The sequence below is a fragment of the Neopelma chrysocephalum genome, unplaced genomic scaffold, assembly GCF_003984885.1.
Source record: "Neopelma chrysocephalum unplaced genomic scaffold, ASM398488v2 Primary Assembly neopelma1_240, whole genome shotgun sequence".
NCBI classification, from domain to species: Eukaryota; Metazoa; Chordata; class Aves; order Passeriformes; family Pipridae; genus Neopelma; species Neopelma chrysocephalum.
The window spans coordinates 23,739-40,789 of NW_020897902.1; the positions used below are offsets into that span (position 1 = coordinate 23,739).

The 17,051-nt window shown below is 63.3% G+C and overlaps 1 protein-coding gene across 1 annotated transcript in view; it reads left to right on the forward strand.

The window, feature by feature from the left end:
- SND1 (staphylococcal nuclease and tudor domain containing 1) overlaps positions 1-17,051 on the forward strand; it is a gene marked incomplete at its 3' end in the record, with an annotated part of 49,683 nt that overhangs the window by 15,055 nt on the left and 17,577 nt on the right. The window contains exons 3-10 of the mRNA XM_027703559.1: positions 1-3; positions 2,288-2,385; positions 3,457-3,617; positions 3,742-3,833; positions 4,887-5,045; positions 5,401-5,507; positions 5,736-5,826; positions 12,739-12,852. The exon at positions 1-3 is cut by the window's left edge and continues 111 nt beyond it. Of these exons, the coding sequence (XP_027559360.1) occupies positions 1-3; positions 2,288-2,385; positions 3,457-3,617; positions 3,742-3,833; positions 4,887-5,045; positions 5,401-5,507; positions 5,736-5,826; positions 12,739-12,852 (825 nt within the window). The remainder of the gene's footprint in view (positions 4-2,287; positions 2,386-3,456; positions 3,618-3,741; positions 3,834-4,886; positions 5,046-5,400; positions 5,508-5,735; positions 5,827-12,738; positions 12,853-17,051) is intronic.

Here is a 17,051-nt window from a genome sequence, read left to right on the forward strand (position 1 = left end):
AGGGCAAGGGGAGGGCTGGGGGCGTGGGTTGGGTGCACTGCCAGCAGAAGGACACATTCCCACTTTTCCATGGCTTTTCCGTGGACGCCCAGCTTTAGGAGGGGAGCGAGGCCCAGCCCTGCTCCCTCTGCCCCAGGAGCTTTCCTGGGCTCAGCTGAGGGGATTCTTTAGCATGAACCCAACTGGAAAACCACCTGTGACTTCTTCAAGGGGGACGGAGTGGGACAGTGGGGGTGTTGGGATGCACTGTTGGCAGCAGAAGGATGCATTCCTACTTTTCCATGGAGCCCAGCTCTGGGAGGGGAGCGGTGCCCGGTGCTGGTCCTGGTGCAGGGCTGGAGCATGGCCATGCTCCCCAGAGCTCCAGGCACGTGGGCATCGGGTGAATTCCCACAGCTTTCCCTTTTCCGTCCTTTTTGTTGTTATAAATCCCTTGCTTGTCTGGGGCTGAGATTCCCAAGAGGAAGCAGCTCCCCTGGATGGGTTTTGGGGCTCCCGCTCCCCGTGGTTGCCCCTCAGCCTTCGCCCGGGCTGGTGGGAGGGAAGCTTGGAGGTGACCACATCCTGCTGCCAGCTCTGCTCCAGCTCGGAATTCCCTCAGGACTGAGGAAGGGGGATGAGATCTCGGCATGGGTGGGTTCCTGGGAAGCAGATGCTCACCAGAACCCAGTTCCTGGGGCAGCAGATGCCCCAAGTGACCCCTGTGCCTCAGCATGGAGCTGGGACAGCCCCACTCCTGGGATATTTGGGATACAGCCGGGGCTCAGACACAGCTCCTGTCCCATGGGGGGCCCAGGAGCCTCTGGTTGTGGATGGGGAAGGAGGGAAGGACCAGGAGCGCTCAAAGGGCTGGGAAGGAGCTTGGGGGCTGCTGAATTTTGGGGCAGTGTCCCCGGAGCCCTGGGACAGCCCTGGGACGTCCCTGCGGGCTCTGCTGCCGTCCAGGGACGGGCTGGAGAGGGTGAGGGGGTGCTGTGAGGCATCCTGGTCTCCAGGTCTGCTCCCTGTGGCCCTCGGGGCCTTTCCTGGCGTGGCTGTGGCACTTGGGAGCCTTTCCCACGGTGGGAGCAGGAGCTTGGCTCTCCTGGCTGGATTGTGCTCGTGGCCACATCCAGGGCTTTTCCAGCATGACTGGAGCAGTGGGGTTTTCCTGGAGGCCCAGGAAGGAAGGAGGTGGCCCATGCTGGGGGCAGAGGGTCCCTCTGGGTCCGGGCAGGGTGAGGATCACCAGCCATCAGCTCCGTGGCATCACTGCTGGCTCCCCAATCCCCCCGCAGAGGGTCACTGGGTGTGTCCGTGGCCTCACAGCCCCCTGGGAGGCTGGAGCTTGTTCCTTGGAGGATTTGGGGCTCAGTTGGATGTGGCTAGGGTGGGCAATAGCCTGCTTGGACCCCCTTTCCACCAGCCCCTGGCTGCTGTGAGGGCATTCCAGAGCTGGATTCCCGTTGCTGCTGCATCCAGCACACTCCAGGCAGCATCTCCTGGGTCCCCTTGGGGTCCCACTCCAGCACAGGAACATGAGACCCCCGTGGGCCCCAGGCTGCAGGAAAGGGGAATGGGACCCTATGAGCTGCCAGGTCCCCTGAGACCACAAATCCCTGGATATCAAAGTTATCTCCGTGCTCAGGGAATGCTTGGACAAGGCTCTCGGGGACAGGGTGGGATTCTGGGGTGTCCTGTGCAGGGCCAGGACTTGGACTCATGATCCTGGGGGGTCCTTTCCACCTCAGGACATCCTGTGATTCGTTCCTGAGCTTCCAGCTTGCTGGGGATCTGGGAAGCCCTTTGGGATGGGGATCCCCCCTGGAGAAGCAGGGATTGGAATCACAGTCATTTAGGTTGGAAAAGACCTCCAGGATTGAGCCCAGCCTTTGATTTTTGGAGAGCTGCTGCTCTCCACTTCCCCCCAGAGCAGCCCTTCAGCCTGGGCAGGCCCTGGAGACACAGCCTGGGACAAAAAAAAGCTGGAGGAGAGGTTTTGCTGTTGGCTCTGTGGTGCTGCCTCAGCCCAGTGCAGCCTCTCTGGGGCCTCCCCATCCCTGTTCCAGCCCAGCCTGGCAGGCGAGGAGGGGGAAATGAGGCAGAAAACGTTTCCTGATGAAATTTGTCAGGGTTTAAACGCTATAAATGTGGGAACACTGTGACAGTTTCCCTGGCAGCTGCGTGAGGCTCCAGCTGGGGATTGCTCCAGCAGCTCCCTACCTGGGATCACCTTGGGAATGCTTGCCAGGGCTGAGGTCCGTGTCCCTCTGGGCTGCCCCATGTGCCCGTGGCTGCTCTCCCTGAGTGCTCTGCTCTCTCCACAGACACGAGTGGTGAGAACATCGCCGAGTCCCTGGTGGCTGAAGGACTCGCCTCCCGTCGGGAAGGGATCCGGGCCAACAAGTACGTGCGGGGCTCCCACCCCGAGGGTCTCCAGGCACCCTTGGGTCCCTCGGCTTTGGCCTGGCACCAGGCCCTGCTGCCCAGCTCCCTGTGGGTTCCACGGGCATTCCCAGGCTCCCAGTGTCCCGCTGGGGTTGGCGTGTGAAGGGGCTGGGCAGGAGGACCCGGCTGGCTCCTCTCCTGGGGTGCCCAAGTGCCAGAGCTGCATCCCTGGGAATCTTCTGGAGCTCTTGGTCTCTGCGCAGTCACACCTGGTGTGGAGTTGAGGTGCTTCAATTCCTGCTGCAGAGGCGGTGGTGACATTCCTGCCCCTTGTCCTGCACCTGGGATCCCATTCCAGAGGTGTGGGTCAGTTCCAGGGCAGGGCCAGCCTCGTTTGTAGGATCAGGGAAGCCCAGGATGGTTTGAGTTGAAGGGACCTCAAAGCCCATCCAGTGCCACCCCTGCCATGGGCAGGGACACCTTCCACCAGCCCAGGTTGCTCCAAGCCCCGTCCAACCTGACCTTGGACACTTCCAGGGATCCAGGGGCAGCCACAGATTCTCTGGACAACCTGTTAAATATCCCTGAATTTGTTGTGACAATGCCTGGCAGGGCTGGTGTCAACACTGGGAGGGGAGAGTTGCCGCTTTGGTGGCCCTTTGGTGGCCCTTCAGTGGCCACCTGTGCGTGCAGGACTGGGCTGGTCCATGGACCAGCACGTGCCCGGGTTTGCCATCCCTCCTCTCCTGAACCCGCCCTGCCCTGCTGGGGGTCGGGAATGCTGCTGCTTTTCCATCATGGCATTCAGAGGCAGCCTCTGGAAGGTTCCCATGGGCTCGGTCTCCCCAGCATGTGGGATATAGTGCTTCCCACCCCCATTCCCACACGGATGGTGCCGGAGGATGCCGGTGTGATTCCCAGTGTGATTCCCAGTGTGATTCCCAGTGTGATTCCCAGTGTGTCGCTGCTCACCCGGGCAGTGGGGCCGTGAGCAATCACGGCACGGAATCACCCGGAAAAGCGCCCGGGAGATGGGTGTTCCCGGGATAAACCCCGCGGGAGCCTCACCCCGCGCCCCTGTGCCCTCAGCCCCGAGCAGAGCCGGCTGGCAGAGCTGGAGGAGCAGGCCAAGAGCGCCAAGAAGGGGATGTGGAGCGAGGGCACGGGGTCCCACACCGTGCGGGACCTCAAGTACACCATCGAGAACCCCCGGCACTTCGTGGACTCCCTGCACCAGAAGCCGGTCAATGGTAAGGTGGCACCGGGGAGGGGAGGGCACGGGGGGCACCGTGTCCTCCACCCTCTGCTGCCCGTGGTGCTGGGGGCCGGCTGCCCATGCCTGGAGCTGTTCCTGATGTGTGCCTTGCCCCTCAGCCATCATCGAGCACGTGCGGGACGGCAGCGTGGTGAGGGCCCTGCTGCTGCCCGACTACTACCTGGTCACCGTCATGCTGTCGGGCATCAAGGTGAGCCCCGACCCTGGCAGGGCCCTGCTGCCCTCCCTGCAGCACCTTCTGTCTGCTGCAGTTGTCACCAGCGTTCCGTGTGCTGGCAGGAGGGCAGGGGCTGCTCCGGTCCCAGCTCATGGGGGTGGACAGGGAGGGAGGGAGGGATGGAGGGACGTCCTTGTCACCCGCAGGACCGGGCTGGGTGCAGCCCTGGGTGTCACTGTGGGGTTGGGGGCAGTTTGGGTAGGGTGGGGACTGGCCCTGTGCTGCCAGGCCGGGCAGAGCCCGAGCTCTGGGCTGTTGGGCACCCTGGTTGTGATTATGCTGGGATTCATGGAATCGTAGAATGGGTTGGGTGGGAAGGGACCTGAAAGCCCGTCCAGTGCCACCCCTGCCATGGGCAGGGACACCTTCCACTAGACCTGCTCCAAGCCCCGTCCAACCTGGCCTTGGACACTTCCAGGGATCCAGGGGCAGCCACAGCTTCTCTGGGAAACCTGTGCCAGGGCCTCCCCACCCTGCCAGCCAGCAATTCCTTCCCAATATCCCATCTCTCCCTGCCCTCTGGCAGTGGGAAGCCATTCCCTGTGTCCTGTCCCTCCCTGCCTTGTCCCCAGTCCCTCTCCAGCTCTCCTGGAGCCCCTTCAGGCCCTGCAAGGGGCTCTCAGCTCTCCCTGGAGCCTTCTCTTCTCCAGGGGAACCCCCCCAGCTCTCCCAGCCTGGCTCCAGAGCAGAGGGGCTCCAGACTTTGGAGCATCCCCGTGGCCTCTCTGGGCTCCTCCAGCACCTCCACATCCTTATCCTGGCACCCCAGAGCTGGAGCTGGTCCCTGTATCCCAGTTTGCTGCCGGCCGTGTTTGTTGGGGCGGTTGCAGGGCTGTGTCAGTGGGACACAGCTCGGAGCATCGGGACACACAGACCCCCATCCCAGCCCCCAAACTACACCCTGAGCACGGGGCTGGGGGCAGTCCCCTCCCCAGGGGGGAGGTTTCCCACCCCCTTCCCGAGGTTTTAGTGGCCATCCCATGCCCTGACTGTCCCCCCATGCCCTGACTGTCCCCTGTGCCTCAGTGCCCCACGTTCAAGCGCGAGGCCGACGCTCCCGAGGTCCCGGAGCCGTTTGCGGCCGAGGCCAAGTTCTTCACGGAGTCCCGGCTGCTGCAGAGGGATGTGCAGATTGTCCTGGAGAGCTGCCACAACCAGAACATCCTGGGCACCATCCTGCACCCGGCAAGTGGGGCTGGGGGGGCCCAGGGAGGGGCAGGGTCCTGGCGGCTGTCAGGCGTCGCTGCTGGAGACGTTAAAGGGGGTTGCAAGGTCCTGGTGCTCCCCGTGGGGGGAACTGGGGGTCGTGGGGTCTTTCCTGGTGGATGTGGGAGACTCTGGTCCGTCTGAGGAGAGCTGAGCCTTGTGGGTGTCACTGGGGTGCTCTCCACTAGCACTGGGAGCTGTGGGGGCTTTGGGGACCGGTGACGTGGATGGGGCTGCACAGGGGGCTGCACGAGCTCCCCCCTCACAGCGGGGCAGGCACGGGGTGGGTGTCTGACACCACGTTCCTGGTGCTGACCCCGTGCCTCCTCCCCAGAACGGGAACATCACGGAGCTGCTGCTGAAGGAGGGCTTTGCCCGCTGCGTGGACTGGTCCATCGCCGTGTACACCCGCGGGGCCGACAAGCTGCGCGCGGCCGAGAGGTGGGGCTGGGCTGGGGGCCGGGCTGGGCGACCCCCACCTGATCCCAGGGGGCCTTCCCAGCCTCGTGGGGGTCACCCGGTGCTCTCCAGGGTGGGATTGATGTGATCTCCCCTTGTGAGTCCTCTCCAGCTCCGCTGGTCTGGGCTCTGCTGGGGAACGTCACCCCTTGCACGTCCGTCCCTGCTGGACCCTCATGTCCCACTGTCCCACTGTCCCCTCCCCTGCAGGTTCGCCAAAGAGCGCAAGCTGAGGATCTGGAGGGACTACGTGGCCCCCACGGCAAACCTGGATCAGAAGGACAAGCAGTTTGTGGCCAAGGTGAGCGGCAGGAAGAGGCGGGTGGGGCTGGGAAGGGACAGTCCGGGATTGGGGGTGGAGGGCGGGTGCCCAGCTCCCGATCTGGCCTCTCCATGGGCCTGGACAAACCCCAGAGGGTTTTCCCATCCTGCCGTGGATGGTGGTGTACGACCAGCCAGGGATCTCTGGCAGGCCTGGGGTGGGAGGAGGTGAAAGGAGAAGGGAAGGAGCCGCAGGGGGAAGGGGCTGTGGTTCGTAGGGATGGGCTGGTGGTGCCCTGGCACCTCACTCCAGCTCTCGGGGCCACAGGGATGCTCTTGCCCTGCACGGTGTCGCAGCACAGCCCACTCCCAGGGGATGGTTGCTCCATGGATTGATTCCCGCTGCTCTCAGGGGGATGGTTGCCCTGGGAGTGGATTCCCACTGCTCCTGGGGGGATTGTTGTCCCGTGGGTTGGAGATGCTGCTGAGCCCCACTCCTGGGGGGTGCTGGTGTGGTGCTGGGGGGCTCTGTGGGGAGCTGAGGTGTCCCCTGCTTGTGTTCCTGGCACGTGGATGCCATGATATTCCTGCCCCGCTGTGGTTCGGAGGGCACAGCCCATGTGGGAGGCGGATGAAGCTGTGTGGGGGTGATCCCAGGTGGGATGGAGGAACGTCTCACCCGGGCTGTGAGGGGCTGCGGGGGCTGCGGGGCCCGGGCAGGATGCAGGGAGCAGCCCCACTAGATGGTGCTGCCGGCTCGCCTTGGAATTTCCATGGGAATGTGCAGCAGCCGCATTTCTTGGAAAGTCGGCGTTGTCCCTGCGCAGGTTCGGATCCTGCCTCCCGGGGGGCTCCTGAGTGGGATCCTGCCTGCTGGGGGGGCTCCTGAGTGGGATCCTGCCTCCCGGGGGGCTCCTGAATGGGATCCTGCCTCCTGGGGGGCTCCTGAATGGGATCCTGCCTCCCGGGGGGCTCCTGAATGCCTGAGACTGAACGGGGCAGCAGCAGCAGAGCTCTGGAGCTGCCGAGCAGGACAAAACCAGGAGCTCTTGCAGCTGGTCGGGTCTCATCCATGTGGAGCCCCGGGCTGATCCCAATCCCTGTGGCACTGTGGGCTCGTGTCCGCTGGGATGAGGCTGGGGAGGTGCTGGCTCACATATTGACTCGGACGGCTCAGGTGTGGCTGGACAGGAGCAGAGGTCCCCAAAATCTTCCCCCCCAGCTTCCCCAGGCAGGGCAGGGTTTGCTGACCCAGCCCGAGGGCGCGGGGACGCGGCCGGAATGCCAAACCCTGAGGGTCCCTGGGGATAAGGACCTGGCTGGTCCCTCCCAAGGTGCCAGAGGAGCCCCGGGCGGGTGTCCCGCGGGCACGGGGACGGCCGTGTGCCGGCTCTGGCACGCCGGGAAGCGCCATCCCACCTCCCATCCCACCGCTGGCAGCGGCTGCCGCCGGAGCCGCGCCAGGAGCCGGCACGGGGCCGTTAGTCACGCTCGGCTCAGCTGGTGGAGGGGGCGGCTGGATGCTCCTGGCATTTCCCAGGCGCCTGTTGTTTTCTTGGATGATGGCTCCTGCGGGCTGCGGAGGGAGGGTCCCACCCTGAGGCCCCCGGCAAGGGGGGTGTCTGGGGTGGGTTTGGAGCTCGGCAGCATCTCCAACCCATTGGGGGAACATCCCCCCCGGAGCAGTGGGAATCCACTCCCGGGGCAGCCCTCCCCCTGGGAGCGATGGGAATCAATCCACAGGGTAACCACTGCCCTGGGAGTGGTGGGAATCAATCCACAGGGTAACCACTGCCCTGGGAGTGGTGGGAATCAATCCACGGGGTAACCTTCCCCCTGGGAGTGGTGGGAATCCAGCCCTGGTACCACGGAGCAGAGGGAACCCCGACGTGCAGGGGGGACCCCGCTGTGGGTCCCAGAGCAGAGCAGGCAGGATTTTCCCCCCAGCTCCGGGCACAGCCCCTCTCTCTGCCGGGCTGCCCCCGGTCCGGAGCTCTCCCGGTTCCGCCCCAGCGCGGTTTGGCTGCCCTGGCTCGGCAGTGGGAGCCCCCAGGCACAGCCAACATCCTGCTTTTCGGGGAGGAGACAAGGCGTCTCTCCGCCTTTCTGTTCAAACCCGCTCTGTGCAGGCCTGTGCCAATCAGGGGTTTCGGGGGCCGGCGCCGCGGCCCCCCCCCCCCCCCCCCCCCCCCCCCGGGCGCGCTGTTTGCGGTGTCAATTTTGGGTCGGGTGTTTGTTTTTTTTTCCCTTCCCCGGAATCGTAAGTGACAGGGAAAATCAGGACAAATGCCCACACGCCTCCGAGGGCCAGAGCTGAACCCGCAGCTGGGCACGTGCCCGGCTTCCCTCGGGGGGTTCCCTGAGTTCCCGTCCGTCCTCCCCGTGCCCGCGGAGGGGTCCGAGCCCCCGGGGACGGGCAGGGAGCCGGGTGGGCAGGAATCGCTCCGGCGCCGGAGCCGCCTCCGTGCTCGGCACGACGGTGCTCGTTTGCAGCGGCAGAGCTGACGTAGGAGCTGCTGGAGGGGGTTGGCGAGGGGAGGAGGAGGAGGAGGAGGAGGAGGAAGATCCCAACCTGTCTTTGCACCGCCGATCAACCGCGGCGAATCGGCTCCGGCTAATTTTGGCTCCCGCTGCCGTCGGCTGCCGGCGCTGGGAGCGCAGGGGTGGGCTTTGGGGAGAAATTAAGGCTTGGCCTCGATTGTGGGTTTGGTGCCTGTGTGAGTGGCAAGGAGAAAAGCAGAGGCATAAAAATGTTGAGGAGGGCTGGAGGCTTTCTCCCAAAATCCCTACGTCAGCTTGTCTTGGAGCACGCGGGGATTTGGGACAGCGCTGCGGAGAGTGGAATACATTAGGCTGAGAGCCAGGCTCTGCCAGGGCTGGGTAGAACACGGCTTTGTGCTGGGGCTCGGGGGGGGGTTGCGTCATCCCCTTCCCTGCTGCGGGGCAGGATCGGCCCCCTCGGGGCCCGGGGGGGTGTCCCTGGGCAGCCCCTCGGCCCCATCCGGGCTCTGCGTCCCGTCCTGCCATGGGATGAGCCGTGCCCGTGTCCTTTCATCTGTATTTTGATTCCCTTTGCTTGGAGCCTTGGTTGTGGCCAAATCATGGTGGAGCTTGGTGGGATCTGCCAGGGCTGAGCCCGGGGGCTGTTCCTGGGCTGAGCTGAGCACCAGACCTGCCAAAACCCCTCAGGAGGCAGCTTTCGGGGGGGGGGACAGCACTCGCCCCTCTCCCGGAGCTGGGCATCAGCTCCCAAAGTGCCACTGTCCCTGTTGTCCATAGTCAGGGTGTGGGAGGTCACCCCCAGCTTTGGGGATGCTCCCTGTCCACCCTAGAGAGGGTGCTCCCTCAGGAGAGGGGTGCTGTCCCGGGAGCAGGAGCAGCTGGGACATGGGCATGGGGGTCTCTGTCCCCCTCAGCTCCCAGGGGAGCTGTGCACAGACCCTCCAGGGAATCCCTAAACGTGAGCTCTGCCTCCACTGAGTCCAGGGTCTCACTGTGGATGCCCAGCACCCCAGTGTCCCACCCCAGCACCCCAATGTCCCACCCCTGCACCCCAGTGTCCCACCCCAGCACCCCAATGTCGCTGAATTGCAGCCAACTTGCTCGTCTGTGCAGGTCCATCTCTGTTCCTATGGAATGGGATTGACATCTGGAATCATCTGCACCTTTAGGGCACACCCAGGGTTTGTGGGTGCCTGGTCCCGCTGCCAGACCCTCGGTGGGATTGGATTCCCAGTCCTCACTGTCCGTGGTGCTGTGGAGGAAGAGCTGCTTCCCTTTTCCTCCTCTCCTTCCCTTTCCTGCCAGAGCTGGAGCAGCCGGTGCTCCGGAGCCAGTCCTGGATCCTTGTCTGTGCCATCCTGTGCCTTGGGTGCTCCAAACTGGGGTGGTTTTGTGTCCTGGCACTGGTACCAGCCCTCCTGCCCTCTGTGCTCCCCAGTAGTGGGGCCGAGCAAAGCCCTGGGGTGGAAAATTGGAAACTTTGTTGGGATCAACTCTTGCAGTAAGGAAAAAAACGTCTTCCATGATAAATATGGACAAGGCACTGCTGTGACATTCTTTCCATGGGGAACAGTGATGGGATGAGGGAGGTCCAGTCTGGCTGGGGTTTGGCAGTGGGGGCCAGAGCCCCCCTGCCCTCAGGAGCATCCCCCGGCCTCCCCTCCCTCCTCCCGGTGTGGGCAAGGGCCGTGTATCCCATGGGATTGGGAAGCAGCGCCGGAACGTGCCGGCTCTGCAAGAAACAGCTGCAGAGGTTTAAAAAAATAATCCCTCCAATCCCTTTATCAAAGGGCCTCTCGGAGGCAGGTGAAGCCACAATAAATATTGGATAAAGGAAGCCGGATGCAGTGGGCTGGGGAAGTGCTGGGAGACAAATGGCCCCTGGCACGGTGCTGAGTCGCCCGTTCTGCCCCCCTGCCCACGGTGTCCCCAGGAAGGGGTGACAGGGCACCTCCTGCCCTCCCTGTGGTGCCTGCCCAGAGGAAGGGAGCAGGTGCCCAAGGAGGGGGGGACAGCCAGGGGTCTCTCTTAGCTGCTGCCACCCTGCTCTGTCCTGCCTGGGACTGGCATCCCTTGGGAGCTCCAGCTCCAGTTGCCATGTCCTGCTGCACCCCGTGTCCTGCTGCACCCCGTGTCCTGCTGCCTCCCATATCCTGCTGTACCCCATGTCCTGCTGCATCCCTTCTCTTGCTGCACCCCATATCCTGCTGCCTCCCTTGTCCTGCTGCACCCCGTGTCCTGCTGCACCCCTTGTCCTGCTGCACCCCTTTTCCTGCTGCACTGTGTCCTGCTGTACCCCATGTCCTGCTGCCTCCCATGTCCTGCTGCCTCCCGTGTCCTGCTGCCTCCCGTGTCCTGCTGCCTCCCGTGTCCTGCTGCACCCCATGTCCTGCTGCACCCCTTGTCCTGCTGCATCCCTTGTCCTGCTGCACCCCGTGTCCTGCTGCATCCCTTCTCTTGCTGCCTCCCTTTTCCTGTTGCACCCCGTGTCCTGCTGCACCCCATGTCCTCCTGCACCCCATGTCCTGCTGCATCCCTTCTCTTACTGCCTCCCATGTCCTGCTGCCCCCCCTGTCCTGCTGCCCCCCGTGTCCTGCTGTCCCCCGTGTCCCGCAGAGCCCCGTCGCAGCCGGGTCATCCCGGCGCGGGGTCCTGCGAGTTCATCGTGCCGGGGAGGGGCTCGGGCAGTGCCCGCTGCTGTTCCCGCACGGCTGCCGGGCCGTGCCGGGGGCCGCGGTGCCGGGAGCTGCTGCCTCCTGCCAGAGCACAAATGAGCTGTGAGCGCGGGGGCGGCCCCGGCTGTGTAATGGAGCGCGGGATGTGCCCCCGCGCCCGGCCCGCAGCTCCCTGCCTGTCCCTGCCTGTCCCTGGCTGCGATGCCTCAGCTGCACATCTCGCTTTTCCCGAGTCTTGTGCGAGGGAAGGGAGAGAGGCCCCGGTCCCTCCTCGCGCCCGGCAGCGCTGGGGATGCCCTGGAGCATGAGATTTGATTACTCCACTTGGCAGGAAAAGGGCTTTGGGCTCCTTCTGCCGAGGAGAAGCTCAAGGATGTGGGTGCCGGGAGAGGCCGAGGCCGCGGCAGGGCCGTCCCCGGGGGCTTTGCTGTGCCCTGGTGATCCGCGGTGTCTGCTCGAATCTGAGTCCCTTCAGTCCTGTTTTCCCTCTGGCAAAGCACGTTTGGAGGGGCTGATGTGCTTGTTGGGGCAAAAAGTGCCGCGTGTGAAGCGAGTCTGTGCCCTCCTCCCTCCGCCTCCCCCGGGCTCCAGGGGGATGTGTGGGGCTGGGATCGTGTGGGTGAGCAGCAGCAGGAGCCTTTTGCCCCGGTGTGGCTGGAGGGAGCTGGGTTGTGCTGGGACTGGGCAGGGGAAAGGACAGTGTCCTGCCAGTGGGAATATCCGGGTGCTTTGTCCTGCTGTGCTGGCTCCACTCGGCCAGGCTGGAGAGCAGAGGTTAATGGAAACTGGGAATATTAAAGCAGTGTTTAATATTCCCAGTGAGCCCCACTGCCTTCCTCCTGCCTGCCTCAGCCTCCTCAGCTCTGGAGCCAGGCTGGAAGTGTCCAGCCTGGAGAGGAGAAGGCTCCAGGGAGACCTGAGAACCCTCCCAGTGCCTAAAGGGGCTCCAGGAGAGCTGGAGAGGGACTGGGGACAAGGCATGGAGGGACAGGACACAGGGAATGGCTTCCCAGTGCCAGAGAGCAGGGTCAGATGGGATAGGGGGAGGGAATTCCTGGCTGTGAGGGTGGGGAGGCCCTGGCCCAGGTTGCCCAGAGAAGCTGTGGCTGCCCCTGGATCCCTGGAAGTGTCCAAGGCCAGGTTGGATGGGGCTTGGAGCAACCTGGGCTGGTGGAAGGTGTCCCTGCCCAGGGCAGGGGGTGGAATTAGGTGACGTTTTAAGGTCCCTTCCCACCCAAACCATTCTAGGATTCCATGATTTTATGACTGTAACTAATTTGCTCCCTGACCCTTTGGGGTCCCAGCAGCCAGGCCATGGGTGGCAGAGTCCCCTCCACGGGCTGTGCTCCCTCCCTCCTCCACGTGTGTTGTCTGTTGTCCATATTGAGCCGATGGTGCTGCTGGAATGAAACCCCAGGGGCCGAGTCCTGGCAGGGGACACGCGCGGCTGGTGCCGTGCTGGTGTGACACGGTGCCACTGTGCTGGTGTGACACGGTGTCACCGTGCTGGTGTGACATGGTGTCACTGTGCAGGGCCCTGGCAGGGCTCTGGGCAGTGCTGAGCTCCTGGAATAGGAGAGCAGCACCACGGGAGTGCCCGTGAGCCACGTTCCCTGCAGTGACCCCCCACCACCCCCGGCACGGGGTCGGAGCCACTCACTCTGTGCCGGGGGTCGAGCCGGGCTGGGTCAGGTGCCAGAGCCGGTGCCAGGGCAGTGCCTGGCTCTGGCTGTGCCGCGCTCCTGGCGCTCACCACGGCCCCTCTGTGCCCCCAGGTGATGCAGGTGCTGAACGCCGACGCCATCGTGGTGAAGCTCAACTCCGGGGACCACAAAACCATCCACCTGTCCAGCATCCGACCCCCGCGGCTGGAGGGGGACAGCGCCCAGGTGACACGCGTGGGGACGCCCGTGGGGAGGGGGTTGTGGGGAGGGGGCTGAGGGTATGGGGCCGTGGGGAGGGGACCATGAGGAGGGGGCTGTGCCCACCCCCAGCGCCGCAGCGATCACCGACATCCGTGACCGTGATCCGTCCTCCGGCTCGAGGGGGCTGACTGGCAGTGGGTGACCTGCAGAGCGAGGATCCGATGGGTTCTTTGTGGGCACTGAAGTGTTTGGAAAAGGCTGCATTGTTCCTGCACAGTTTGGTGTCTGCCGGGCTCGGTTTGAGCCTCTCTCAAGCCAGCGCTGTTGGATCCGGAGCCACGCGCTCGGCAGAGACATGAAAGGGCCGGGATAAGCTCGGCTTGGGCACGTCAAGTCCCCTTGACCCTGCTCAGAGCTGTGCTATGCCAGGAGCTGGGAGGAGGGTTTGATCCCCGTGCCACACGCTGAGTCCCCTTCACAGCTCCTGTGCCGTGCTGGGAGCTGGGATGTGGCTCTGATCCCTGTGCCACACGCTGAGTCTCCTTGAGCGTACCAGGAGCTGGGATGAGGGTTTGATCCCTGTGCCACACGCTGAGTCCCCTTGACCCTGCTCAGAGCTCCGGGGCTGTGCCAGGAGCCGGGATGTGGCTGTGATCCCCATGTGCCTTTCTGGAGCCGCCGGTACCTGTGGGCAGGGCTGTGGGCACAGGAACTGGGCACTGGTGATGACTGATCTGGGTCCATCCGGGAGCTCCTCAGGGCAGGGATTTCTCTCCGTGCTGCCACCTTCCCTCTGTTATTCCTTCCCTCTGTTACTCCTTCCCCCCCAGTGGTTGATGCGCTCAGAGCTATGGGACCCGGCCGAGCACCCACCTTGTTCCTGGCACAACCCCCCTCCTTCTCCAGCACCTCTGGAAATGCCCAGGAGGCTCCCGCCCACCTGCACAAGGGGGGCTTGTGCCAGGATTGTGCCAAACCCACCTTTGCCGGGGCTGTTTCCCATCCCAGATGGCACCGCCGGCCCGGGGTTGGCCTGGCCCTGGTGGGTGATGGGGTGACCGGGGTGACCCCGGCTTGCTGTGGGAACAGGAATTTGGAAATTCCTCCCTCCAAGGATACCACTTTGTTCTGTCCATGCCGAATCAGTGATAACTTCCCAGCCGAGCCTCTTCCCGCCGTTCCCCTGGCGTCGGTGCCGTGGGGATGGAGCTGCCACGAGCCGGGCGGCACGTGGGGCACCGCGTGGGGTGGTCCTGGGGGGGACCTGCTCCCCCCCGGCGCTGCTGGGAGGAGCGGGAGGGATCTCTTTGCGGAGCGGTCGCAGTCTCCAAGGAGACTGCGGAGAGGCAGCAGAGGCAGCTGCCCCCCGTCGTGCTGCTGGTGCAGTCACAGCAAAAACCCTCCACACACATGGGGAAAGGGGCTTCTCCTGCTGCTGGGAACTGCCATGGCACCCCGGGGCACCCCGACCATGGGATCTGCCCCGCCGAGGCCAGGGCACCACTGCGGATCCCCGGCACGACAGTGTCACATCCCAGCACCACGATGTCACATCCCAGCACCCTGATGTCACGTCCCAGCGCCACGATGTCACGTCCCAGCATGTGATGTCACATCCCAGCACCCTGATGTCACATCCCAGCACCACAGTGTCATGTCCCAGCACCCTGATGTCCCATCCCAGCACTCTCATGTCACATCCCAGCACCGTGATGTCACTGAATCACAGCCAACTTGCTCGTCTGTGCAGGTCCATCTCTGTTCCTATGGAATGGGATTGGCATCTGGAATCATCTGCGCCTTTAGGGCACACCCAGGGTTTGTGGGTGCCTGGTCCCGCTGCCAGACCCTCGGTGGGATTGGATTCCCAGTCCTCACTGTCCGTGGTGCTGTGGAGGAAGAGCTGCTTCCCTTTTCCTCCTCTCCTTCCCTTTCCTGCCAGAGCTGGAGCAGCCGGTGCTCCGGAGCCAGTCCTGGATCCTTGTCTGTGCCATCCTGTGCCTTGGGCACTCCAAACTGGGGTGGTTTTGTGTCCTGGCACTGGTACCAGCCCTCCTGCCCTCTTTGGTCTCCCCAAGGCTGCAGGAGTGAGTTGGGCCCCCCGGCCTGGGGGTGCCCCCATTACACCCCCTTTATTTCCCTCTGGGTTTTATCCGTCTGTAGATCCGTTGTGTTTTCATCCCTGGCGCTGCTTATGTGGTTATTAATTACCTGTGAGTGCAATTAGTGATGCTTTTACCCCTCCTCTTCCACATCAGCAGTTGAAAAGTTTATATATTATATCTAAAATTCCTGATAGACAATACATAAAATTCTGAATAGACAACATATAAAATATATATTTAGGGTTGATTCCAGGCTCTTCTGGAAGGTTTCACCCACCAATCCCACCCCTATGTCCTGGCAGCTCCACGGCCTCTTGGTGGGCCCGGCTCTGCCGCTGTCACATTCCCACAGTCTCCGGCAGCAGCACCAGGATATCGCAGCTCCATCCCAACCTGCCGGGCGATAATTGATCCCACGGCACCTGATGGAGGAGATGGGAAGTGACAGACTGAAAACTGAGTGTAATGAAATCCTCCAGCCTTTCATCTCTCCCCTTCGTCTCCCGGCGCAGGATGAATCCCGGGAGCGGGAGCTGGGCACAGGGAACGTCCCCAGCACTCGGATCTGCCCAGGAACGTCATGGATTGGGGTGGAGACGCATCTCCTGCTGCTCCAGGGGCAGGGCTGGTGCTGTGGTGTGTGGGAATGGCTGTAGCGCTTTGCTGGGATGGCTGGAACCCCTCGCTGGGATGGCTGGAACCCCTTGATGGGATGATTGGAACCCCTCGCTGGGATGGTTGGAACCCCTCACTGGGATGGCTGGAACCCTTTGCTGGGATGGTTGGAACCCCTTGATGGGATGGTTGGAACCCCTCATTTGGATGGTTGGAACCCCTTACTGGGATGGCTGGAACCCCTCGCTGGGATGGCTGGAGACCCTTGCCAGGCTGTCACCCACATCTGGAGCTGGGACCATGGGGTGTTCCAGTTTTTGGGATGATCCAGGCGGCTCCAGGCGCAGGGAAGCCCTTCCCTGGCTGCGGGTGGTGCCCATCACTCGGGCATCGTGCCCTGCTCAGCCCTGAAACCCCCTGTTGGGATTTGGGGTCTGTTTTTGTGATGGATCCAGTCCCACTGGAGCAGTTTGCCAGCACTGGATCCATCCAAAGGTGGAACTGAGCCTGGCAGTGCCGTGGGATGGGAGGAAGAGCCAACCCCTGGGAGGGCTGATGGGCTCTGACCTGTTGGATGCACCTTGGAGCTTTCCTGGGTGTGTCACTGCCATTCCCAGAGTTCGGGATATTTCCACCTCCCTTTTTCAGTCCCAGGCTCCCTCCCTGGCCAACCCCATTCCAGACTCCGGCTATATTTGCACAATTGATGCAATTGCAGCACAAATCTGCTCCAATCCCCCAATTTATCTAAATTGATATCTTAATTGGTAATTCTCTCGGAGAGGGGGAGTCAAACACATGGATACTGATTAAAAGGGAAAAAAAACAGGGAAAAAAAGCCGCCTGCTGGTGGTGGGTGGCACTTTGGAAGGCTGGAAGTGGGGCAGTGTCCCCCCGGCTGGAGCAGGGACACTGTGGCTGCTGGGGGACTGGGGAGGGGGCTTGGCAGTGCTGGGAGCTGGAGAGAGGAGGTAGGAATGGGATTGGGAGTGGAAATATCCCTGCTCCTTTCCCGGTGGTGCCGCTGCTCTGGGACTCACCGGTCCCGGCTCCCGCCTGCACCGTGGAGATAAGGTTGGCACTGGCGGTGTGGGATTTCTTCAAGGATAGTGGGAATGGCCCCGGGACACCTTCCAGACGTGCTTTCCGAGAACACCAAGCTGAGGCTGTCTGGTTTTCCCTGTTTCTCTCGGGTCGTGGCTCTTTCCTGCCCCCCTGCCCCACACCAGCTGGTGGTGGGTGCTGGGAAGGGGTCACGGGTACCTTTGGGTGCCTCCAGCCCCCTCCAGGTGGGACATGGGGTGGGGGGACCCCGGGGCTGTGCCTGCTCTGGCTGCTGGAGCAGCAGGAGCCTCATGTGGACTGGGAGTGCACTGGGCATGGTGGGAGCTCACGGCAGAGCTGGCACGAGCTGGCACCACACGGGGCAGGGAAAAGCTGCAGGCACAGAGAAGCTGGAAATGGCTTCAAAAGAGGGAGAACAGATGGATTTGGGCTTGGATA